The 27856-nt window shown below is 39.6% G+C and overlaps 1 protein-coding gene across 1 annotated transcript; it reads right to left on the bottom strand.

Annotated features, from left to right (window-relative positions):
* Nucleotides 1-6443: 6443 nt before the first annotated feature.
* LOC135479337 (uncharacterized) lies at nt 6444-25305 on the bottom strand. Its single transcript, XM_064759160.1, has 4 exons — nt 24878-25305; nt 12792-13352; nt 11220-11324; nt 6444-9745 (listed from the first exon to the last, which is right to left on the bottom strand). The coding sequence occupies exons 1-4, from the start codon at nt 25094-25096 to the stop codon at nt 9206-9208; spliced, it is 1425 nt and encodes a 474-aa protein (XP_064615230.1). The 5' UTR covers nt 25097-25305; the 3' UTR covers nt 6444-9205.
* Between the last annotated feature and the right edge of the window lie 2551 nt (nt 25306-27856).

Consider the following 27856-nt stretch of genomic DNA (forward strand, 5'->3'; position numbering starts at 1 on the left):
GTTCACATTTAGTGTATAGCAGAGATTGTAGTGCGGAAAACTGACCGCTCCAGGTTTCGAACCACGTAACTGATCGTCAGCAATACTTGTCTATGCCGTCTATACCACCTTCTAAATGACATGCGCCAGCCCGTGTGTGGGATGGGTCAGTGTATGTATACTGTGACCGGTAAAACGTTATGCCTGGTGTCGTGGGAAATCATCATTTTACAGTGAGGCAGCATTATATATATGTCTGCATTGAGACGGATTAAGTAGCGTATGCGTAGGACAAAAATAATATTGAAAACATGTCTTAAACTCTGAACAAAGTGAAAAATAATCACACTCACCAACTTGCTGACTTTACATTCGCATTGGCTTTCTTTTTTTAAAATTTTATTAGAAAATTCGAATATCGTTTCGTGGTTGTTTAACGGCTTACTCAGCGATTAATCACGTATCATGCCGGTCAATTTTGGGAATATAGAAGAAGCCGGAGTGCCAAGAGTAAAGCAACCAACATTTGGCAAGTTACTGACCAACGTTTCCGTATCTGAAGTACAGATTAGTACGTCATATTTATATATGAAATCAGATCTTCAAGCAACGATATTCTCCCGGGCTCTGCCCGGTTTCCTCCCACCATAATGCTAGCCGCCGTCGTATAAGTGAAATGTTCTTGAGTACGGCGTAAAACACCAGTCAAATAAATAAAGTGATTTTATATTAAATAAAAAAATAAAATAAATCAAGCAACGATAAAGAATAGGTATAGGGTTCTTTTGCCAACGGTATCCTACGGGTATTACCTAGGTAATATGGACAGAGCGTGAAGAATCTGGCACTTTTCTTCACGATTGTAACTAATTCCACTTAACACGTACCAAGGGATGTGTACCGTGTCATCGTGTTGAAACATTTCGCCACATTTGATGTATGAATGGTTAAGCGCATCTGGGAAGTATAGTTTATTATCGACAACTTACATACCATCATTGTATACATAAGTTTCAGCCGAGAAGTAAACGGGGAAAAACGGATTAGAATTTTCGTAGTTGTGTAATTTAGGAGACTGGCACAATAATATCCGAAACACCAATATGAACTTGAAACAGGGTGTTAATGTCACACAAAAATTCCTGAGAGTTTATCTGGCTATGCTGGAATGTGTTACATCTTAATCCAATCAACACTCCCTTTCTCTTAATAATGGTTGTTAATAATAATTCGGCTTGCCCATATAAGCTGTTGGTACGTTATAATCGTCGGATGCCTGCTTGATCAGAGAAAACAAGGGAGACAACTGCGATTGAAACCTTAGCTTGGAACGGCTTCTACCTGGCACGAAAATTGCATTTTACGCGTTAAAACGTGTGGTTTAACTTCAGGCGTCGTAACATTAAACATTCGTATCCCATTCGTCAACCATAAAAGAGGTTATATGTCGCATGGCAAATTTTCAAAATAACGTTCGACACAAAGCACCAATAGACAAAGAACGCCTGCGAAAAATTCTGTGAAGAGAAATATTCAACCGTTTTATTTCTTTATTTGATTGGTGTTTTTTCGCCGTACTCAACAATATTTCACTTTTACGACGGCGGCTATCATGATGCTGAGACCATCCACAAGTTGCTGATAGACAATCCTACGCACGGCGGTAGAGAGAGCCAGCATGAGCTGGACTTTGAACGGTTTTCTATGATGCCGGAAAAATACAAAGGTTTGTTTAGGCCTGTTGTTTTAATAAATGTCCAAAGTAGAAATCATGATAATATTTATGTTGTCTGTTACCAAAATAATATCTCTCATTTGCGTTTTGATTAAAGATATTCATGTCCTACAGGATGCATAGACAACTATAGCCGCGGGTTAATTACACTCCAAAAATTAATCTGTTGATTTTAACAAAAAGTCTGCAATCTGAGTAATGCTGGAATGTATTCTGTTATGATAACATAATATTCTTTCATATTCAGGATAATATTTTGTCAGTGTAATAGAATCTTTATGTTTGAATTAATAGAATATTGGTATTATATTGAACAGAAAACTCTGTTGTGGCAATAACAGAGGTAAATTGACAAAAGGCCAGATTTCACAGTTTACGATTGACCATCACTGCTCTGCCTTTCAAAAAGCAATCGCAATTAACATCACTGCATTTAGTTTACCTGTTTACCTAATTTTGCTTAATCCATGATGTTTGAGGGTAAAAGCTGCACAATTTAAGCATTTACATGAACAGATAATTAAAAGCCTAACTATATTGGGGTCGGAATTCACCGGTTGGGTGTGACCATTTGCACACTGTCCGCACTAGATTTATTTGTTTAACCGGCCCCTATAGCACAATTGATAGAGCTTCCGCTTCAGGACCCTGGAGATCCTGGGTCAATCCTGGGTCGAGTCACACGTAAAACCTTAAAATACGAAGTTGTAACTCCCTCGCTTGGCTTTCAGTATGAAGGGGAAAGCGCAGCGACTGGTTGACCCGTATCACTATGATGGCTCGGGCGGTCCGACTTACTTCCCTTCGGTAAGGCGTCTCAGTGAAGCAGCACTCGATAAAAGAACGGTGGAGATCGTTACATTACATGCACTCTAAGGATTCCTTCGCCGTTACATGACTGAAAAATTGTTAAGTACGACGTTAAACCCCATACACTTACGCACTCACTCACTCACTCACATTTGTTTAAATGTAGTATTTGTATATGTAATCCTTGAAATGTCAATATGTTTTGTGATTTATCTGATGCGGTGCTCAAGGAGTATTGGTTTTAGCCAAATAACATACACATTGTTGGTGAAATCGACCTAACAATGGTTAAAGGGAGAATATCAGAGGACTTGGATTGTGCTGGGAGACGGTGATAATAAATAAATAAATGAATAAATATTGCTTCAAACAATGTCAGAGGATGTAAGTAATCCTTAATGAATTATGTGTCACTAGGTTCAATCTATTATTGCCTTATAAAACGGGTGTGCAAGAAATTCGAACACACTATAGTTAAAATGCTTTCCTCCAGGAAACTCAACAACTGTAAACTGACTTTTTACAGCAGAACCACAATTTGAGTTCTTTCCTGTTCTGAGTTTGGCTTTATTAGGACTTATAATTTGTGACTTAAGTCTTGGGTTGCTTGAGGGCTCAACACTTAAATCGGCCCAGTACGTTGTGTAACAGACAACATCGTATTCCGATTCTCCATGGACATGCCACACATTCCAGAACTGTATAATATAATAAATGAAGTACAGCATAGAGAGTAAATCCAGAGCAGCGACGACAGCGTGACAGACGCACAGCACAGAGAGTAAAACTAGAACAGCGACGACAGCGTGACAGACGCACAGCACAGAGAGTAAAACCAGAACAGCGACGACAGAGTGACAGACGCACAGCACAGAGAGTAAAACTAGAACAGCGACGACAGCGTGACAGACGCACAGCACAGAGAGTAAAACCAGAACAGCGACGACAGCGTGACAGACGCACAGCACAGAGAGTAAAACCAGAACAGCGACGACAGAGTGACAGACGCACAGCACAGAGAGTATTTTTGTTTACCTAATTCTGTTTCGCTCATGGTGCTACGGAATGTGTAAGGTGCTACAATTTAGGCATTTACGTGAATATTTAGCTTAAACGCGATGCAATGATCCAGGGGCCTCTCACCAAGAGTCGTCGCTGTGAGTTCAGGTCCAGCTCATGCTGGCTTCCTCTCCAGGCGTGCATAGGAAGGTCTGCCAGCAACCCGTTGATGGTCGTGGTTCTGGACGGGTTTAGTGGCACCACAATGCTGCCCGCCGTCGTATAAGTGAAATATTCTTGAGTACGGCGTAAAACACCATTCAAATGAATAAATATATTGTATCTGTCGGTTTTTACTCGGGTTTGTTTTTAGGCGTAGGGACTAGACTTAGACTTAGTCCCACCTCTCCAACGTTCTTCAACTAATGGCTGTTTTGACAGCTTTCATAATCTGACCATAAACAGAACCACAATATTCGGTGTATGATGAGACCTGATAAAGCCGATTTAACCTTCTGAAATGACACAAAAAAACGCTTCTTAAAAATCATTTACATACTTTTATATCCCCAACATAACTTATAAAAACGCTTCTCTCTGCTAGTGAATTTTTTTGTATTCAATTTTGTCATTTTGTACGGAACCATAAAACGGATATTTGAAGTAAGTAATATATTTAAGTAGACAGAAGAAGTCAGATTTGTGAATGAGGAAACCCTTGTGCCTCGTCCACACTTAGGGTACTTTGGTACATAGCGGAGGTGAAATTAGCGAATGGAGTAATAGCTGAGCCTCATCCAGGCTTAGTAAGCTTAGGTGCACAGCAGAGGTCAGATTAGCGATTGGGGAAAACGCTGAGCCTCGTTGAAAATATTTGTAGGTACACAACAGCGGTCAGAGTTGTGAATGAGGAAACCGCTGTGCCTCGTCCACACTTAGTATATTTGGACACACAACAGAGGTCAGATTTATGAATGAGGAAACCGATGTGCCTCCTTCAGACTTAGTATATTTAAGTACACAGCAGAAATCAGATTTGAGAAAGAGGAAACCTCTGCACCTGACCAACATGTGGTACAAAACAGTTCATTAATAAACCTGCAAATAAGGAAACCGTTGTAACTCTTCTAGACCGTACACGAGTTAATTTGCGGTACTAAAACACAGCCGCATCCATTTTAATTTGTTTTCTCAGATAGATAAAACAAAAACACAATACTGCGGATGGTCGTGGGTTTCCCTCGGTTGGTTTCGGGTTTCCTTCCATCATAATTCTGGCTGTCGTACAAGTGAAATATTCTTGAGTACCGCCTAAAACACCAATCAATTAAACAAATACATAAATAAATTAAAAGCAAAGCAATTTAAAAAATGATATACCGGACAAGCGCTTTTTTTGAACAAATGTTTATTATCCCGATCTGATGAAGTAAAAACAGAGGCAGCGTTAAATAGGCATGGTTGTTTAAATAGGTTATGTTCAGCCCAAATTGTGAGATACAGTGAAATGCGGTTTGCATAGTTTTGTACACGAGATGGCACCGTTATAAAACTGACATATGAAACTCTCCCATGCAAGATGTTGAAAAATATTTTGTGAGCTATAAAGATCATGTCAACTGATTTTCATATTTAATACGAGTTAATGCTTAACAGTAGAAGATAACAAACAATGAATGAACAATATTAAGTTCAAAGTGGCTGAAATGTGCAAAACGTGAAAAGCGCAAAAAATAGAGTGTTTCTTAATATGACTGATATCAATGTGTTGTATATGCATTTATATATTATAGAGACGCTATGACATTGCCTTCCTGTGTGCAAATGAAAGTACACGTTGTTGACTGCAACGCAATGTACGCAACACGGTTCACTCGATGCAACGCTCACATGGACTGCAACAACGTTGGATCGCTTGGAAACGTAATTAAGGCAACATTGTTGAAGATTGTCAAAAACAAAAAAATAACAACTAGCGATAAAATATAAGCATTACGCCTAGTTTCCAATACATGCCACATGCCACAATACAACTCCAAAAACAACAACAACAAATCACGCAGTCATTTGACTACGATTTGATTCTACGCTGTAGGCGTAGGCAGTTCCCACAAGACGCTATGTTTGGTATGTATAAATATTGTTCTGAACAATGGCGCCGTGCATGGCTTGTAGCTGTGATTGATGTTGTCCAATCTACTGGATGCTGGGTTTAACTCATATCCGAGTACATACAGCAATTATAAGGGCTCGACTCACCGCAATAACCGCAACAAAATTTTTATTCACTAAGTTCAATCTTCCTCAGAACTGCTCCTTTAAGGCTCTGCCTAAAATCCAGCAGACCTGCATGTTCGCAATGTTTTTATCTACTTTCTGTGTAACGTTACAAGAGTTACCTACCTAAAATCCAGCAGACCTGCATGTTCGCAATGTTTTTATCTACTTTCTGTGTAACGTTACAAGAGTTACCTACCAAAAATCCAGCAGACCTGCATGTTGGCAATGTTTTTATCTACTTTCTGTGTAACGTTACAAGAGTTACCTACCAAAAATCCAGCAGACGTGCATGTTGGCAATGTTTTTATCTACTTTCTGTGTAACGTTACAAGAGTTAACTACCAAAAATCCAGCAGACGTGCATGTTGGCAATGTTTTTATCTACTTTCTGTGTAACGTTACAAGAGTTACCTACCTAAAATCCAGCAGACCTGCATGTTCGCAATGTTTTTATCTACTTTCTGTGTAACGTTACAAGAGTTACCTACCTAAAATCCAGCAGACCTGCATGTTCGCAATGTTTTTATCTACTTTCTGTGTAACGTTACAAGAGTTACCTACCAAAAATCCAGCAGACCTGCATGTTCGCAATGTTTTTATCTACTTTCTGTGTAACGTTACAAGAGTTACCTACCTAAAATCCAGCAGAGCTGCATGTTGGCAATGTTTTTATCTACTTTCTGTGTAACGTTACAAGAGTTACTTACCAAAAATCCAGCAGACCTGCATGTTGGCAATGTTTTTATCTACTTTCTGTGTAACGTTACAAGAGTTACCTACCAAAAATCCAGCAGACCTGCATGTTGGCAATGTTTTTATCTACTTTCTGTGTAACGTTACAAGAGTTACTTACCAAAAATCCAGCAGACCTGCATGTTGGCAATGTTTTTATCTACTTTTTTCATCTACTTTTTATCTACTTTTATCTAACATTACAGAAGTTACCTACCAAAAATGCTGCAGATATTTTTTTTTACCTACTTTCTGTGCACGGTATCAGGAGTTAAGTACTCTCCATGACACGAACTGAAATAGCTTTGTTAACACTTATTCTGACTACAAAGCGCATGCGTCCAGAGCCATATCAGTCATGGAGAGAAATTGCTCTTTACTTAGCATGGTCTTTAGCTCAAGCAAAACTACTGCTTTTAGACAGGAATTGAGGTGAAAAAAATAGCATGAAAGTTTGACTCAACTGTTATACATTAAATTACATTCAGAAAATACATTCTTTTGGTGTCATGCCACTACCACAAATCTAGTTATACGTTCTGTTTCCACGTCTGCAGTATTCAAATCCATCTTTATGGTATCTATGTGTTGTTACCTTCTGTTCGCTACCTGCTTGTGTTGATAACACAATAATATGGAAACTGCTGTCTGCTTCAAATCGGCCAACTTAATATGGCCATATGATCCAGTAAAACGCAATATTAGGCAATTTGATAGCCTTAGTCACTGGATGTGTTAAGAGCACTGGAATCTTTATCTGATTGTGTTTGGATATAGTCAGTGGTGTTAACTGAATCTATACGTCGGAACAGACAGAACGAGAGGTTCCGGGTCAATAATCTCAAGATCAGTTCCCAAAAGGAGACTGAATCTGACTGGATGACTTATGTCTGTTCCATAAGTGACTTCATCAGCTGACACTACATAAGAATACAGCCTTGAGAGTAAAACCAGAGAAGCAATGAGAGTATGATAGGCGGAAAATGGTCACCCGCAACCAGTGGAATCCAAATCAGTTTACCCCAGATAGAGGTTTATTTTAACTGTTCATATAAATGTTTAAATGGCAGTTTAAATAACAATTGTGTAGAAAAATATCTGGAGAGATATTAATTGCAAGCCTACTCACGTCTAAGTAGATTATTATTTGAAAATATAATTTTATCTATCCATGTTAAGAATAGTAAATATACTTCGCACTTGAACATTTAAAGCATATCCAAAATTATCTGGGAATAACTTTAAAAATGTGAAATTCGGCCACAAGCCGATAAAACGCGTTTTTCTCTTGCGTGACGCCCCAAAACTGTTGAAGTGACTCACTCGTTTATGAATGAAACAACTGAGAGAATGTTAAGTGTGTAGAAAAAAAATGAACAAAAGCGTGTTAATTAAATACTTGTCATTTCTTGCCGTTCAGGTTGGCAAAAAGCTGTTACTCATTTTTTTTGTACTTGCCTTATTTCCTTAAATGTGACTAGTAGACTGAAACAAGGTGAAAATACGAGTGGTGGTTGCAGTGCAAGAGAAACATGATGGACAGCAAAGCAAAATTATCAAAGTGCCACCCAACCTGGTGAACCTTAGACATTTGCCGCTAGGCGGCGCTTCAATCAGTCCCAGGAGAGAGATGATACGAAGCAAATTCGATTAGTTAATGGATCAAGTGAGCTTATAGTACCAACTCCCACGAGTCAGTGGGCACAAACAGTACTATAGTATCCACGGACGTCTCTATGTCGTCATCGTTTGCTAGCATGACTGTTCAGCCCCCGCGCTAGGAACCCAGAGGTGCTCAGACTGGCGGATTCAATTGTTCGGCTGGTCTGTAACCAAATTTTGCACAGCAACAATCAACGAAACCCTGTGTCCCAAAAGATCGTGGAAACCAGACAGAGAGGGGACATTGTGCCTCGGAAGGCTCTGTCCACTAACCGCTATGATATTTTGGCTTTTTGAAACATAAGTATGTCTGGCATTTGCGATGCCCGGCATAGCCCATGGCTAGGACGCACAATATTTAAATCTTGTTACAGAACTGCTATAATTGTCTGAGTGACGGGCATTATTAAAGAGCTTGCAACAGCCATCACCGTAACCGTCATGTATATGCATACCTATGCGAACCGAATGTTGTTTCAAACATTTAAACTGTTTGTTTCCACAATATTATTTCCTATCGTCCACAACAAGTCATGTTTCACACTTCGATCAAAGTTGCTTATGTAGAACCTACTTGAACTGCCTATTAATTAAGGAGTGAATCACTGTTATCTTGGGTACGGGCTAGAATACACAGGCCATTTTGCAAGCATATAGGTCTACAGTATATCGCTGGTTAAAACTATCTTGATCACTTTACAAGGATGCCCACATTTTCTAAAAATTTTTTCTTACAATATGTAAGGTATAAAGACCATAACGTATGGACTAAAGGGAGCAAATGGTTCATGTAATATCTTATCCAGGGTTGAAAGCATTAGCAACTGTATGATTCATTTGTATCACAAAGATAATTTGAAAGTCACATTTATAGTCGATGATACTGTACCATGCAGTACGTACCACACTTAGGCACGGTATAGTCTTCCACATCTATGCGACCGACTGAAGTTTCCTCATTGTAAATACGAAACTACGGTGCAATTCACAAAATGACATGACTGCCAATCACAAATCTCTCTTTTGTCCTTTGTAATTGCATATTTTTATGTTTGTGGGTTTGTCTGCTTTTGACGTAGGTTGTGTTATGGAGTCCTTCACGTAGAAACTGCGCATGTCATACTCAAACCAGTTAGCTAACAGTATATTCACAGCTGACTCGTCGTATTTGTGACATATCGTGTCGCCTCGATTTCTCGCAAGTTGATAAGACTCACAGTCACGTGACGCTCCTTCGGGACTTAGACACTCTTTTTCCGAAGCGCACAACAGAAACCACTTCATAAAGTTGTCTTGTAAGTCGTCTGAATTATGCAGTACAAGCATAGTTATGTGCATATGTGGCAACGTGTCGAGTTTCCCTTCGTCTGTTGGCAGAAACTGAAACATATCTGGATGGGTCTGAGTCACAGGCGAGCGACGAGATGCGGAAGACACGACGGCGACACCGGAAGCGGTGGCCATTCGGAGAGCTGGCTCGATGCGGGAGTTGGTCAGGCGAGTTTGCGGGTCCATCCAGGCGACAAAGTGAAACTCCGCCAACGCCATCTGATAACGAAGGAGATTAATAATTTATTTACTTAGCTGTTTCTTTATCACATTACTGGCTAAAAGTTTTCACCTAAATGTAAAAAAAATATACTATCACATGTAGAGTAAAACAGAGCATCGACTGCAGTGTGGTTATTTGCAAATAGTCACACGTAACCAGAAAACCAACCATTTTTACCAACATAAATCCCCAAGCTTTAGGCAACAGTATAAATCGAATCTAAATCTCAATTTACAGTTTGCTACTCTTGCTGAGTTTATTCCTATCGTGATAGATATTCTCCACATCATCTTTCATAAAAAACGCCCTTGGAGAAGTGTTTTTACTTTCCATGTAACAAATGTCTATCTTAAATGTCTATCTTAGCGAAATCCTTAGCCATCCTCTGCAATATATTGCAAAACATCCGAATGATACACGGAAAGAACATTTGCAATAATTTGCAAATGAAGAACAACACAGGGTTTCAAGAGTGCTCTTGCATTGCTTCAAACCGAAAGTCGACTTGACATAATTCATTCTGCTAAACGAAAATACCGTGGTCAAATTCAAATTCGACTAATATCAAGAACACATTCCAGTGTGCTCAGATTAAACCACCACCCTTCGACACACATATCCTGACAAACCACCTTATTTAATTGTTTATTTGATAGAGCTGGACTTGAACTCAGAGCGACGGCATTGGTGAGAGGCTCCTGGGTCAATGTGCCGCGCTAGTGTGGTAACCACCTCAACAAGGGAAACCCCCACCTGATTTAAAGCCGCAGCCAAATGCGGGGGAATTGGACTTGAATCGGCTGTCTCATTTGTCAGATATCAATCGACTGGTGCGGAAGCAAACCCTTAGACCGAAAGAGTAAAGATACCATAAACTGACAAAAGATAAAAATCACGAATGCTTGCCTTTCAATCACTAGAACACCCGAGTAGCGGGTTCTAATCCCGCCTTGGAGAGTGAGTGAATTATGCATGCAGCCTTGGTGACAATAATCGGTCCATGATATAAAAGATTTATAACATAGAGGGTCAAACGAGAGCGGCGACTACAGTGTGATAGTCAAATCACAAATATTCACATGTAACCGGTTAAATCTGACATCACGTAAATGCCTAAAAAGTAAGCAACTTAGACCTTCCAGCATAATGGCTAAGCAGAATAAGGTAAATAAAATGCAGTTGCTTAAAGTGAAATCTAAAATTCGGCACAACAAACATTTGTTTTCTATAGAGTATGTTGTGCATATCTGTACGCTAGACTATATAACGGGGGGTAAACCAAAGAGGCCGTGTTTCACAGGTTATGCCTTACCTTTTGCCAAACATCACGCTGTCGCCGCTGCTCTGGTTTTACTATTCATGCTGTTGTCTGTCATATTTTATAAATATGTGCAAAACAGATGTTCTGTCTAAATATCACGAAAAGTAAAATAAACCGAGGTTTCAACATGTGAACTTGCAGCATCTTACCTGTATGACGAATGGACGCCAAGCGCGATTGTCAAAATCCCGGAGGTGCTCCGGGAAAATTTCTATCCAAAAGGGCCTGATGTCTACGTTACAAGCCTTCACTAACTGCAATAGAAACAAAAGACATGTTTTATTTCAAGTCAAACAGTCCTGAGGTAGTACTATCTCAGTACATGTGCCTTATGGGTTTGAGTCGTTGGAGCAACAGTTCAATGTGCACAACATAAAAGGGCATATGGTTTGTTGCAAATAGACGAAGCCGCTTTGAACTCTCAGAGACAATACCAGTACCAAACAGGGTAAAACATGAAAGTTTGCTGAAACAAAAACGTTAAGCAAGAAGATCACGATGTCATTTATTTGGCTGGAGTTTTATGCCGTGCTCAAGAACATTTCACTTATACGACGGAAACCAAACAGAATCTATGCGTCGAAAGAGACATGCGTATATCAGCTGGAAGGCAAGGGAAACCAAAAAGGCTAGCCAGGAGACATTCCCACATACGACCGGAGAGGACCTGGACTTGAACTCATAACGCCGTGATTGTTTAACTTTACAAGGCCAGTACCAATGGTCACAAATTTATCAATTAGTTTTGCACAAATTAAAAATCTACAAACAGTGAAACTAATAATATGACATATGGTATGTAATAGCAATCAAAAATATCTATAAACAATATCTTATACGACTCCGCTTGAATATAACGAATCTAGACGTTGTAAGACAAATTTGTATTTCAGCTGTCACACGATGGACGGTCCAGCTTAAAAATCGCGGCACAAATTTCCAAAACAATGCATACAATACAAACCACCAAAATACCAAGAAAGTGTATAAAGTAAGAATTGAGGACGGAGAATCGTGTTCCATGTAGTCAAACTACGTATTTCTGTTTCGCTTTGATTGGAATTGTTCATATATCGAAAGTGTCGATCTAATTCAACATGATTTTTATAAGTCCCCTAGTCCGGTGATACGCTTGATTAGGCAATTGTGGAAAAGCGCCCCACAGATTTTGGACACATCGTCCATATTTACTCACAAGAAATTTATAAATACTGTCTGTAACATTTTATTTATTTATTTATTTATTCTCCTGTGAAACCTAGAAGTATCTTTAATGCACTAGTTTTGGTAGTAATCACTTGAGACGTTGACTTAAGCCAGGAAAATGGAAATCATCACATCTTAGGCTCACTGTAATTTCATTCGCTACATATACCAGGTCTCTTCTCTATTGCATTTTAGATAAGGTATCGCCTATAGGGGAAAAATACCAGTCCGTATAATACAGAAGTGAAAAAACAATAGAAAGCGCAAAGTTTGAAATGTTACTTTTATCTGTGCCTGATTTTTCACTGCACAAATGACGAAAATGTTCACCTTTTTCTTTGGATTTCCATTTAGATAAGAAGGGATTAGGTCGTGCAACTCGAACTTAAACATACACCTTTTCTGAAGTCATCCTGTACGTAGACTACACTGTATGTTGGACACCAACATGGTTATCCCAGGAAGCCCTCTCTATTACCATTGTGCATGAGAAAAAATGAGCTTATCGAACATACCTGCTCTTTAAGAGGATCACTGAGATTGATTTCGAATATCACTACTTGAGTGTACGGAAGGTATTTTTGCACTGACGCAATAAGTTGCAAAACGTCTTGAAATATTGCGTCATAGACTCCAGTGACAATGACAGCATGACCCGCAGTAGCCTCGTCTTCGGGTTCCACTTCCTTGGCAACAATCTCAGCCACGCCTTTTTTCCTGTCTTTAAATTTGAATTCTCTCCCTTTCTTTACCGTGCGGTCCCCCGCTCTTTTTATGCGATACTGTACATGTTTGCCAATCAACCCTTCCTCTCCCCCTACATCTGCATCCTGATCGTCCTCATCCTCGTTTTCCGCCGGTTTCAGTTCTAAATCCTTTTCGTCAGTTCGTTCAGCACTCTTGTTTTTCTCCTTTTCGAAATCAGAAAAATCCGGTGCCCCCTCTTCTTCGGCCTCATCCTCCGCAGCGCCGTCCGCCATGGCAGGTCCGTCGTTCTCGCGAGAATCTAGGAAGTTCACGGGTTCTGTGACGTCATCGGGACTCACTGTGCTGTTAGAGTCAGAGTCATTCCCCTGCTGTTAAACAACAACAACGAATTGATCATTACACTTTCATATTAACTCTGTGATAATATTACTTTCATGTTATCTGAGACGTCTGGAAAACTTTGCATTAAGGTTATTATCGAAACGACCTAAATATTAGACAAGAATATATCCGAAGATATTAACACCATAAAAGTATTCAATGGGAGCGTACAGGCTATGTAGCAGGCTGGCAATCACCCAAATGTTGTTAGGTGCTATTGTTGTTTTCTTATGGGGATGTAATACTGCATATGGCGCACTCACAACATAAAATGCACGACATTTACTGACTGCCGAGGGTTACAATGTCTTCTGGGCTAACGACGAATGTAATCCCCTGCCATTTTTAGTTATATTTTCTCCCACCTTGTGTGGCTGCTTTTTTCTGTTTCTTGTGTGTGTAGGGTTGTGTCATAATTCTATACCAAATTTCAATAAACATCATAGCACTTTTTTGACCTAGTTCTGTTTAGACCATAGGTCTAGAGGACGTGTAAATTGCTACTAATTATGCGTATACAGAAATGGTTAGAATAGAACCCTGACTGAGGTAAACTGACAAGAGACCGGCTACGTGTGACCATTTGCCAGCTGTTACACTGTCGTCGCTGCTCTGGTTTTACTCTCTATGCTGCCCGTCTTTAATTATATAATGCTGTAGCAGACCTTCAAAGTTTCATTCTATGTATCGATTTGAGTGTCTTTTAGGAAATAGAGGCGGCTGTACACCAGGCAAATGTTGTGATATGTCAGGGTTAACTGGCCTCTCACTATGTGATTTTGGCCAAAATATTCTATTTATCAATTTTGTGAAAACTTCATGGGTCAGTCTCTATCAGAAATTTGAGTGGAGTTGTCTCAGATGACGGAGATTACCAGGTCCAGATTAGGCTGAGTCTTGTGAGACCAAACGTTAACAGAGAAGTAAATGGAAAATTACTTGTGCGGGACTTTGGTCACGTGGGATTGTTCCCGGTCATGCGCATTGGAGAGAGCTATTTTGCTTACCGTTGCCCCCAAAAAACTACTTAAACCTGCTTCACCGTGTTATAAATAGCGCTATCTGGAAACTGAATTATGTACAAATCGAGATAATTATCGAGATCCTGTTTGTTTGCTATCTCGTCATTCCTGAAGGACATGGATGGCCACCGAGCACAGGCAAACGTTTATGTGTTCGTCCGTTCAACCTTTGCAACAACACAATGTTGTCTAGGCGGAAGATGTGATACTATTCTATGCTCAATGGGTCTTTTCGTTATAGGTCATTACTTCCTAGCTCGAGCAAACAATGACTCGTTTTCACCGCTGACGGGTGCATTATGTCAATGCAAGTGGCGAGGCGAGGAGCTATAAAAATTGCAAATGCCTGAAACAGACAGTCGATGAGACGACTTCCATATAGACAGGTCCATTCATAATGAAAATACCAAAAAAAAAAAAAGAGAAAATAGTAGCCTGCTCGCGACAAACGAAGCGGGAAACAACTAAAGCAGGACCTGTGTTTTTTCATTCATAGCGCGTATCCATATTGTCACGTGCCATGTGAAACAGGAAAACGCCGTTTTCAATCAATCATGTACCCTCAATGCACAGTGTGGCCGTAGTAAGTTAAAACAATACCTTTTTAATATCGAGACAATACCGCCATGACTAACGCCATGGTTTTAGTACCTGCATGTGTCGCTGGAAATCGATAAGACGGACAGTTGTATCAGGTCTGTGTGTTCAGTAGGCTGGGGACATTTCAGATGGAGGTGTTAAAGGACAAGTGTGGTTGCAACGACATTGTAAGTTATTGATACCAACCATCCATTGCACGTCCTTTCGCGCATTGTCAAACTGTCAAAGTTGCACATTGAACTATATTACACAATCGTAGTGTGCTTTTTCCCCTGGCAGATACATTAAGCTAAAATGACCTTTTAGCATCTCCATCCCTGTAGGAGATGTAGGGCCAATCTAGATCAATTGGTCGACTAATTCTCATGTGTTTATTGTTTATGTATCTATTTATTTGATAGGAGTTTTACGCTTTACTGAAAAATATTTCATTTACTCGATGGCGGCCAGCATAATGGCGGGAGGATACCGGGCTTTGCAAACAAACCACCATCTGCAAGTTGCAAACAGACCTCCCCAACGTACGACTGGAGAGGAAGCCAGCAAAAGCTGTGACCGTATTAGTTAGAGACTAAGTCATTGCGCTACGCTAGCAAGCTAAACGCCAGGTCACGTAAGCAGTTGTGTATGTGTTTATTTCACTAATACAACGGCGGGCAACATTGTGGATAGAGGAAACCGGGCAGAGCCTGTGGGAAACCCACGATCATCCGTAGGTTGTTAGCTGACGTTTAAGGGTACGGCCGGAGAGGAAGAAAAACATGAACTAGACTTGAACTCACAGTGAGCACACTGATGGATGAGCGGCCCCTGGGTTATGTTATACATGGGACACGGTTTCAATACTGATTTCACTCATTCACCCATAACATTCCTTTCGTTTTTCCAACATCGTTGAAAACTGTTGACTGCTTTTCTTTGCATAATACCGTTTTAATTTTTGACTTTATATACATTCATAGTTCTTCAGTGGATTATGTTAAATGTCGTTTTGGGAATTGTCCTTGCGATTATTGGCCCGGACTGTCTATTTTGGTTGACGGCAGCTCCACGAATGTCTTTTTCGAGGCGTAGATAAGCCTTTGGCTCTGCCTAGTTTCCTTAGGTGAAGCCTTTTAGCTGGGCCGATTTGCATTAAGGCGTAGCATATGTAGTTCAGTTGGAGTCTCTCATGATTTATGGTGTATTTTAGATCTTTTATGTCTCATCCGATAAAGGTACACGCGTTTTTAACATCTGTTGCCATGGTAGTTATAAGAACGTATTCTGCAACCGCGTTGGATACCGTGTCTCAGAACCAGTCAGCCGGGTATCATATCTAAATATACATATTAACGAATTTGAACAAATATATAGTCAAACATTGCACAAGATTAATACGTTATTTTATTACTCTGTATATTGATTTGTGTGAGTATTCAGCCTATTTGCACTGGGTGATCCTTTATCACTACCAGTAGGTAATTCATCTACATCAAACTGTTACATGATAAACATCATGGGTTCTGTTGTTAGGCCTTGAACAACAAGGTCAGGTTTTTAAAATCCAGGCGCCTCTTGCACAAAGCGACCACAGGTTAAGTTGACTGTAACCACCATGGTAACATATGTTTTCCACATGAGTTGCCATGGTAGTTAAACTCAACTTAGCCCACGACCGCTTTGTGCAAGAGGCTCAAGCTCTTTATATAGTTAGACTGAAGCTTGAAGTCAGGGGGTTTGTCAGGTATTTGATGAAAGTCAATCTAATTTACTCCAGGTTCTACATTTTTCACTCTCCACAAGTCTCACGCCCATGTAGGGACTACTTTGGGTATACGACATTAAAGAAACAATGAAATAAATAAACATGTGATAAATAATGTACACATCCCAATGGCATGGAAATTCCATTATGGTAAAATAAGGAAAGATGCTACTTATGTCTGTATATAATTGCTTTATCGCCCCATATTCCCCGCCTACACAAGTCGGTTACAAGCTGTGTGAAAACACATCATTATCTGCTATTACGTTGCAATGCTTGTTGACTACACATTTACTTTACAAGCAGCCCCACCAAAAACCCAAACAAACCCATCACTGGTTTTCATATTCCGATCAAATATAATATACAAACCTAGAAATGCACTGAGTGAAAATCCCATTATATTGTATTATCAGTCAATATTGATCATGTACATTCGTACCTGTCAACAAGTTATGCTTCGGTGTCCACCCCGTAGACATATATAACAGAGGGTGGAACGATCTATCTTCAATCAATGGAGGTAATAAAATGCTGGTTATGAAGTAAATAAATGCATTCGCGAGAGTGCGATCGCACTACTGTGATTATGGGTAGAGTTGTGACGTCATCCAAGTCATCACACGCGTCATGGCGCGATAACGTCAGAAACATCAAACACATATGGGCTTTATTCTCATTTTAAAGCTGGCGCACCCGAAAATTTGTTGAAAGCGTCATATTCTATAGCTATACTAACGCAATTGCAATGCAAAAGAAGTTACATTCGAAATTCTCCTACTCACCCACATCAGAGACATACATTTCCATATAATACCTAGTTTATCTTTCACCAGCTTTAATGGATAGTTAGCCCGAAGTTATTATGAAATGTTAGCATTGAATTTTGTACTTGATGACCTTCCATCCATTCTATATGGGCCTATTGCTTAAATATATCTGAACGTTCCTTTTTCCAGTTTAATTTTCTGGTAATTCTGGGTACATGTGGATTGTTTCATCCCATTTTCTCATCAAAACATGTTCACCCTCAGCTTGGGTTGATTTCATGTAAATATCGTCCTAAATATTGCTTTGGGTGCATACAATTATCAAATGGCATGCATTTTATGTGAATAATTTGATAAAGGAGTGAAACTAACCCAAAACTAGACTGGTCACTTTCATTTCGAAGAAGACAAGGTATATTTTCTCAAGATCTGTCTAAGTAGATAAAATAACGACATGTTCAGGAGGAGTGAACGGTTCCACATGAATATACTCAAGCGGTAACTTTTCTCGTGCATGGCGGATTCAGTGTAAATTGATTACTCTTCTGTTGTGTGATGAGTTACCAGGTTGTCCACAAAGTGTCATCGCAAACGCACGAATCAACCATAGATTAAACACCCGAAGATTAGAATTATTTCAGAAGGAAAGGCTCATCATGGATTGATAGCACAATTATCACCATGTATTGATAGCACAATTATCACCTTTCACTGGCAGCACAATTATCATAATGCTTGGTAACATAATTATCACGAGGCGTTGGTAGCCTTATTATCACCATGCATTGTTAGCACAATTATCACCATGCAATGGTAGCACCATTATCACCATGCAATGGTAGCACCATTATCACCAGGCACTGGTAGCATAATTATCACCATGCATTGGTAGCATTATTATCACCATGCATTGGTAGCACAATTATCACCATGCATTGGTAGCACAATTATTACCATGTACTGGTAGAATAATTATCACCAATTATTGATAGCACAATTATCACAATCCATTGATAGTACAATTATCACCATGCATTGGTAGCACAATTATCACCATGCATCGGTAGCACAATTATCACCATGTACTCGTAACACAATTATCACCATGTGTTTATAGCCCAAATATCGCCATGCATTGTAGCATAATTATCACCATGCATTGGTAGCATAATTATCACCATGCATTGTTAGCACAATTATCACTATGTACTCGTAACACAGTTATCACCATGTGTATAGCCCAAATATCGCCATGCATTGTAGCATAATTATCACCATGCATTGGTAGCATAATTATCACCATGCATTGTTAGCACAATTATCACCATGCATCGGTAGCACAATTATCACCATGTACTCGTAACACAATTATCACCATGTGTTTATAGCCCAAATATCGCCATGCATTGTAGCATAATTATCACCATGCATTGGTAGCATAATTATCACCATGCATTGTTAGCACAATTGTCACTATGTACTCGTAACACAGTTATCACCATGTGTATAGCCCAAATATCACCATGCATTGGTAGCATAATTATCGCCATGCATTGGTAGCATAATTATCACCATGCATTGTTAGCACAATTATCACTATGTACTCGCAACACAATTATCACCATGTGTTTATAGCACAATTATCACCATGCATTAGTAGCATAATTATCACCATGCATTGGTAGCATAATTATCACCATGCATTGTTAGCACAGTTTTAATACAATTAAGAATCTACTTCAAATAACAAGAACAGACAGTATATGTTCACACACCTAACATCTCTTCATCCTCATATATTTAAAACCCCAAGCATGTATGCTTGCACACATACATATATACATACAGACGAATTCAAATAATCCACGCATACCTGAAAGTTTCGAAACGACATCAATGAATCCGTTTTTTAATTTTCTTCTTAACTCTTGACAGTAAGGTGTAAAAGCTGATTAGCTCATGCATGATGACGTCATACGTATCACGGCTAGGTTATAACAAACAAACGGACGGACAGATTCGCTGGTCGAAGCCAGGCTATGCAACACGGCTTGTGACGTGCTTCCACTAAGGACCTACATTCAATTAGCAGATGAAGAACGCTTCCAGATATACAGAAAAGATACGAACAATTCGTCTATCGGACTTGCGCGCAATCATTGTCGCTTGGAGCAATGTTTTCGATCGGAAGGGTCGTTGATTGGCCCGTGGGGAGTCGGGCAAGCTCTCCCCAGAGCAGGTAAAAGGGCTCGTGTGATCGGAGTTTGACAGCGAGATATGGGTCACTTATCGATCGAACGCCACATGTGTGAGCAGACGTGTTCACAAGTTCCGGTATACAAAACTCGGACCATATAGTTACCTGGATTAAAACATAATAACAGACTTACAGTATAATGAATAAAAGCAGAGCAGCGACGACAGTGTGGCTGTTGACAAATGGCTGGATTCTGCTGGTGTACTAAGCCACCTCATGGCCTGACCTCTTTGCATTGCTTTTGTGTTATTGTTTACATAACGTTATGACAACATAGCATTTTGAGTAATTCTGGACCAATGACTTCTGACAACTTGCATCAATCATCACGGCCCTTTTTTGACCTAATATTGCTTAAGCCACAGTAATAGTGGTAATTTTTAGCAATACACATGAACAGTTAGAATAAAACCCTGAGAGATGTAAACGGACAAGAGGCCGTATTTTACCGGTCTCGCGTGACCATTTTCCATCACACTGTCGTTGCTGCTGTTTTCTCTCAATGCTGCATGTATGTATGAATGTGTGCTTGGGATTTAACGTCATATGACGACGAGGAGTCATTAGGTATGTGTACGTATACCATGTCTTCTTGTGGCAAGGCGAGTCCATGCTAGCAAAGTGCACCGCCACTGATGCATCATGCCCAAGACACCAGACATGACATCCCAGCCAGTCACATTATACTGATACCGGGTTAAACAGTTAGGTTTCCTTGCCCTAACCTCTCAGTGCTGAGCCCCAAGCAGCGAGTACCATTTTTAAAGTCTTTGGTATGACCCAACCCAGTTTTGATCCCAGATCTCCCGCCTTCACCATATTCTGTAAACCTTATTATATTATATTATATTATATTATATTATATTATAAAGAATATTTTCATCCCTGACCAATTACTGGTTCGCTGAGTTAATTAAGGCGTCGCTCTCGCTCTTAATCACTGAGATGGAGTACCTGATATACTATAGTGTTGTCCACTTGCTTTATGCAGATCCATGCCAACAGTTTGCTTATGTAACAGGATATTCAAGAATATACACTAATTAAATCTTTTCTTTTTTCTTATCTTGCATGTCGATGACAGGGACTAAGATATGCACAGTTCTTCAAATTTTAGATTCAACCACCTCTGCCAAGACACAAAAACAAGCCTTTTAAATCCTTCTAGGGCACCCAAGATCACTTCAGACAGTATCAGTGTCAAATCAGTGATTCAAAGTGCATTGTTTATGGAAATTACATGTCTCTCGTTGCTCAATGGTATAGACTATGACGTTTTGGGGGTGGTGTAGGGTGCCCCAGATGTTCAGTGGTATAGACCGTGACGTTTTGGGGGTGGGATGCCCGAGATGTTCAGTGGTATAAACTATGACGTTTTGAGGTGGGGTGCGGGTGCCCCAGATGTTCAGTGGTATGGACTATGACGTTTTGGGGTAGGGTGGGGTGGGGTGCCCCAGATGTTCAGTGGTATAGACTATGACGTTTTGGGGGTGGGGTGTCCCAGATGTTGAGTGGTATAGACTGTGACGTTTTGGGGATGGGGTGGGATGTTCAGTGGTATAGGCTATGACGTTTTGAGGTGGGGTGGGGTGCTGTAAAGTATGACGTTAAATCTTAAGCACTCACTCACTCGAATACAAATTCACATATATTTGACATCAGAGGTTCCTTAAAGTCGGTCTGTCTGTCGACTGGTTAATTGTTTTTACATCTTGTATGTTAACATGAACGGTATTTAATATAACGGCCGTCCGTTTCATGGAATGAGGAGCCTTTGTAAACCACTGAACTTTGGCTAGTAACTGATGAACTTTTCCACGCATTTAGCGCACTGATTTTCAACCTACTAGCTCAATATTTTTGGACCCAGAAGCCTCTTCCCCCGGGCTCTGCCCGGTTTCCACCCACCACAAAGCTGGCTGCGTTGTGTAAGTGAAATATTTTTGAGTACGACGTAAAACACCAATCAATTAAATAAATAAATAAATAAATAAATAAATCAGTGTCTATGCATACTTATGAAGGAAAGCATGGAAGTGATAGCGATGGTAGTGATATCGAGCGAATTTCATGTAAGACCGCATGACGCTGATGACCGCTAATGGCCCATGCAGTAAAGGTAAAGTAATAAAAATTTCCCTGTCTGAAGCTAGAGATAAGCATAGCCTACAAAGCCTAAAATTAATGGGTGCACTGATTTGAAGAAAGTAATGATTAAAAAGCCGTAGGGGCATAACTAATGTTTGCACTGATGCAAGAAAAAAATAATAAAAACGGTCATTTCACACTTCTCACCTTCCCGAGATTTAACAAAAAAACTCTTTCATTGATTCGTGGCCTTCTGATTTCATATCACGCTCTTGGTCACGTGCTGGAGAAATAAAACTAAGTAGAGGTCCACGACTCCTGTCTATTTTTTCAGATTATTAACGGTATATTTTTTCAAAAATTAACTCCACGAATAATATTAGACTTTTTTTAAAGAATGGTTTAAATAAATTAGTTACCTTAGAAAACTGCGGTTCCTATAAAAATTTGCATTTCTGGATCATTATTAGCGGAATAATTTATGTGCGTTATGTTTGATGTGTGTGCGTAGGCCTATGCTGGAGGGAAAACCTTGTTCACACTGCCACGGAATAATAAACATAACAGCTACACAAGAACACAAGATAAGAGAAAATTATACTATCGCCAGGACGACTTAAATTATTAATAATATCCGCGTTTATAAATGGGTCAAAATTAACAAGATCTCGTGTGCGATAAGTCAATATTACGGAAAGGTATCATCGTTTTTTCTAATCTTCCAGTCCAATCTATACATCCGGAAACGGACAGCAAGATGATATTTAATAATTATCAGACCGGACTGACTAATTTATCGTGACATCCACGGCTGTAGTTGTGATAGATTTACTTTTGCTCACACTTATCAGTGATGGTGAAAGTAAACCAATGTTCAGGCTAAAAAAGAAATGCATGCCAACACGTAACATATTATCATTTATTGAGCCGATATCCAAGCCAGCTCAAGCTTTTGCTATTGACAATGCCGCAAGCCTTCGTCGGTTTATTTATTTTTGTGTCATCTCAAGTGAAATGTTCGATGAGAGGCCTTTGGTTAATTTTGTCATTTAACCAAATCTTTGAAAGCTTATTGTATATTTATATAGAAGGACCATTTAAATTAAATCGTGTGTTTTGTAAGCAAACATGTGTAATTAACAATTATAAGTAAAAGTGTGTAACTAACATTTGTAAGCAAACGTGTGTAAATAACATTGGTTAGTAAACGTGTGTAATTAACACTAGTAAGTAAACCTTTGTAATTAGCATTGGTAGTAAACGAGTGTAATTAACATTGGTTAGTAAACGTGTGTAATTAACATTTCAAAGTAAACTTGTGTATATACTGCAGGGCAGAGTTACAATTATAGTGAAATATACACCCATTAAATGAAGTACATGGTGTCCTATAGTTTTCACGAGATATTAAATTAAATAGTTTAAAAGAAATATTAATGAAATAATTTTGATATATAACTAAATGAAACGCTTAAACAATTAAACAATCAACAGTTGCCAGTCTATATCTGTGACTGAGAGATTATAACACTTCCCAGTCTGTATCTGTGATTGAGATACTATAAGACTTCCAAGTCTAAATCTGTGATTGGATACTATAACACTTGCTAGTCTATATCTGTGACTGAGATACTAGAACATTTGGCAGTCTATATCTGTGACTGAGATACTAGAACATTTGGCAGTCTATAATCTGTGACTAAGATACTAGAACATTTGGCAGGCTATATCTGTGACTGAGATACTAGAACATTTGGCAGTCTATATCTGTGACTGAGATACTAGAACATTTGGCAGTCTATATCTGTGACTGAGATACTAGAACATTTGGCAGTCTATATCTGTGACTGAGATACTAGAACATTTGGCAGTCTATATCTGTGACTGAGATACAAGAACACTTGCGAGTCTACACCTGTGACTGAAATACCATCACACTTGTCAGTTTATGTCTATGACTTAATACTTTAACATATTATCGATCTGTGTCTATTACGGAGATGCAAAAAGCAATATTTCATTTATGACAAATGTACATGTGCATATGCTAACATCACACTTGGAAAGTTACTAACTTGCCAAAGGTGAATGGTTTATCCCGGCCATTCCAGTTTCCGCCACCCACAAAACTGAACATCATATGAGTGAAAAATCCGTTCGTGTTGCATAAAAGCCAACAAGCAAATTAAATAAATAAATATTTTCCATTTCTGTGATTGGGCGATAAGACTATTATTTATGAATCAATTATCAATGCCACTGAATTCTACAAGTTGACAACAAACCAGCTCTCATCATCGACACATTAATTCTTCACCATACCGATTTGTTATTAAAGAGATTATGTCCCGTTTCCGTCCGGTTATTGTCTCGTTTGACCTTGAAAATATCCGGTTTTCTCCGTTTTCTAACCCGTCCATTGCATCGAGAGAGAGAGAGAGAGAGAGAGAGAGAGAGAGAGAGAGAGAGAGAGAGAGAGAGAGAGAGAGAGAGATAGAGAGAGAGAGAGAGAGAGAGAGAGAGAGAGAGAGATGACAGCCTTAACCAAGGGCGTTAAAACCAATCAATCATGTGCGAGAATAATTGATCTGTGAAATAATTGAATAGCTGCCACGTCACGGTAGAGGATCGAACCGATTGTCCCTGAGCTATTATAGTACGTGTTGGCGCTATGTTTCCCAATTATACGTGTTGGCATTTCCCAAATATATGAATAATAAGCACAGCAGGTCACCATTTGTTAGGCTTAATTAGCTTAATGACTTAATTATATCAGATACTAATTAGAGAGCCATTTTAAAACTAAGGATTGAATGAGTTAACGCGGAAAACTCTCCATGTTGTATAAGCCATGCAAAGTTTGAGCATCTCTTTGATACCAGCTTGATTATTGTATTTGTTACATATCGGATCTTAGGCCTGTTATATGTCTGACAGGCAATAGATCTACACGTGGCTCGCACCAGTCTCCGTGGCAGTATATCCAGTCAAGTTATCAACGTAGTAAATACTTAACATGCCGACTTACCTCGCTGAGGCGTTTCATTGAGAACACAACAAGTAGTCCAATGAGCGTCAAGAAGATCAATTTGGGAACGCGAAAACATATTCGTCGCATCGTCTTGCACTTCTTAACCTTCTTTTTTTTCTTGTGCCGTCGCTTTGGCGGGTCGGATGGATACAGACTTTCCCCTGTAGTCTGATCAGTTTCGGCCACATCATTGTCATCTGTTTCCGATTGGCTCATAGTCCGAGGGCCTATTGCTGGTGGCCCGGCTGTCGCCTTAAAGCGGACGACCGACCACTGATCTTGGGGGCCACCACGTCAAAGTCTATCGAACGCTCGCAACAGCCGCTTGTCGCGCCACAACCGTGCGCGCCACAACTCGAGTTTTGCACTGAGCCTCATGCAGGAAGGAGAAACAGGCAAGTTGTGACATTCCAGTCGAATCAATCTGCTGAAAAAGAAAAAAGAGGAATATAGGCCTTGAGCGATAAGGAGAAAAAGTAGCAAAGATGAAGGGCTAGAAAGAAATTGTCATAAATTTATAAACGGGATAAATTTAGTTCGTCAGACGCGTACATAATCGAGTCGGAAATTATTGGAAAAGACGCAAGAGGAGAGCTTTAATTATTAATTCGGTTTAATGCTAACTGAGCTATGATGGCGTTCGTGTTGTGCGATTTGAATGACTGGGACGTATTTTGTTAACCATACACATGTCGGCGGTCGGACATTTGTGGAAAAGTTCCTTTGCTCCGTGTCAAAGATCCTTAAAAGATTACGTAAACATCACGCGAATATTGAACTTGTAGAAAAAAATCTGTTTACGATGAGAATTCAATTAATGTTAATGTCGTTTCATTTGTTTAACTGACGTCTCTATGCAGTTGTATTTCTATTCTTAAAAATATGTATCGGCATTAGTACGAGTACAATAATCAAATAAATACATAAATAAAAGATATACTTCGGTTTTATTCTTATCAATATTCCAACACCAATGAGGGTGAGAGTTCGAATCCGGCTGAAGCCGGCTCGGCTGCAGCCTTAGGTGAAGATATATATAAGAATCCGACAAAGATGCATGGTCTTGTCCTGACCACTAAAGTCAGCCAATTTACAGAGAGTGAAACTAGAGCAGCGGCGATAGTGTGACAGTTGGCAAATGGTCATACGTTACCAGTGAAATATGGCCCATTAATTGTCAACTTACCTCAGTTAAAGTTTTATTCTGACTTGAATAGCCATTGATCTATCCATAAGTTACAAGTAAAATCATCCTAAGTACGGCATCAAACACTTATCAGATAAGTAAACAGATATTCAGATTTTGACACAAGCAAAATATGAATTAGTGGCTTCACTCTATGCATCTCCCTCGGGCTATATCTACTCACAGACGACAACGGTTTCTTGTCTCGCCGCCTTTACGGGTCCCCTATATGGCGTGTACAAATCTCGTCCAACAATATGCCAGTTTGCTAGAGCCTTTGTGTTGTGGGATCAGTTCAATCAATGCCACAAATTAGTACTAAAATAACTAATGTCTCAAGGACATTTAAATCCAGCGTTTTCAACTTTCAGTTGACGATTTCAATCAAACCCATGAATTAGCTATCAAAAAACCAGTGTGTCAAGGATATTCCATCCAGCGACTTCAACTGTCCGTTGACGATTTCATTGAACGTCACGAGTTATTACTACAAAAAACCAGTGCGTCAAGGAAATTCTCCCACACGCCTTCAACCTTAGCTTTTTTAAAAGAAGTATCTTGGGAGTAAATATGGACGGCGTGCCGAGAATTCTTGGCGCCGTCTTTCATAAATGCATCTACCTCCGCTAAATCTCGAAGCTAGGGGATGTATATGCATCGTGCTGAAGAAAACGGTCACGTTGGACATGTGAGCGGTTGCTACCAGTCTTCTTCATTAGCGCCAACTGAAAAACTAGCATGGTATACAATTTAAATTAAGCGCCCAGAACAGAATCTCTTTCAAGAAAAAATGAAAACCGTTGACTGCTTCTCCTGACATGGACTTTCTGGGCTATTTCGTGGCTGGCGTCAATCGTTGTTTTAAAAATTGGTTTTGCACTGACCTGGAACGTCCGTTATGGCTGAAGGTCAGATCGGAAAGCTGATCGTCGGATGGGAATAGTTTTGGAGTGTTAAAAATAGGGTGGTATTGACTATCGATTGTGAGTTGAAAATCGGGTGGCATTGATTATCGATTGTGAGTGAAAAACGGGTGGCATTGATTATCGATTGTGAGTTGAAAATCGGGTGGCATTGACTATCGATTGTGAGTTGAAAATCGGGTGGCATTGACTATCGATTGTGAGTTGAAAATCGGGTGGCATTGACTATCGATTGTGAGTTGAAAATCGGGTGGTATTGACTATCGATTGTGAGTTGAAAATCGGGTGGCATTGACTATCGATTGTGAGTTGAAATCGGGTGGTATTGACTATCAATTGTGAGTTGAAAATCGAGTGGTATTGATTATCGATTGTGAGTTGAAAATCGGGTGGCATTGATTATCGATTGTGAGTTGAAAATCGGGTGGCATTGACTATCGATTGTGAGTTGAAAATCGGGTGGTATTGACTATCGATTGTGAGTTGAAAATCGGGTGGCATTGACTATCGATTGTGAGTTGAAATCGGGTGGCATTGACTATCGATTGTGAGTTGAAAATCGGGTGGCATTGACTATCGATTGTGAGTTGAAAATCGGGTGGCATTGACTATCGATTGTGAGTTGAAAATCGGGTGCATTGACTATCGATTGTGAGTTGAAAATCGGGTGGTATTGACTATCGATTGTGAGTTGAAAATCGGGTGGCATTGATTATCGATTGTGAGTTGAAAATCGGGTGGCATTGACTATCGATTGTGAGTTGAAAATCGGGTGGCATTGACTATCGATTGTGAGTTGAAAATCGGGTGGTATTGACTATCGATTGTGAGTTGAAAATCGGGTGGCATTGATTATCGATTGTGAGT

Source organism: Liolophura sinensis, chromosome 12 (assembly GCF_032854445.1).
Source record: "Liolophura sinensis isolate JHLJ2023 chromosome 12, CUHK_Ljap_v2, whole genome shotgun sequence".
Classification (NCBI taxonomy): domain Eukaryota; kingdom Metazoa; phylum Mollusca; class Polyplacophora; order Chitonida; family Chitonidae; genus Liolophura; species Liolophura sinensis.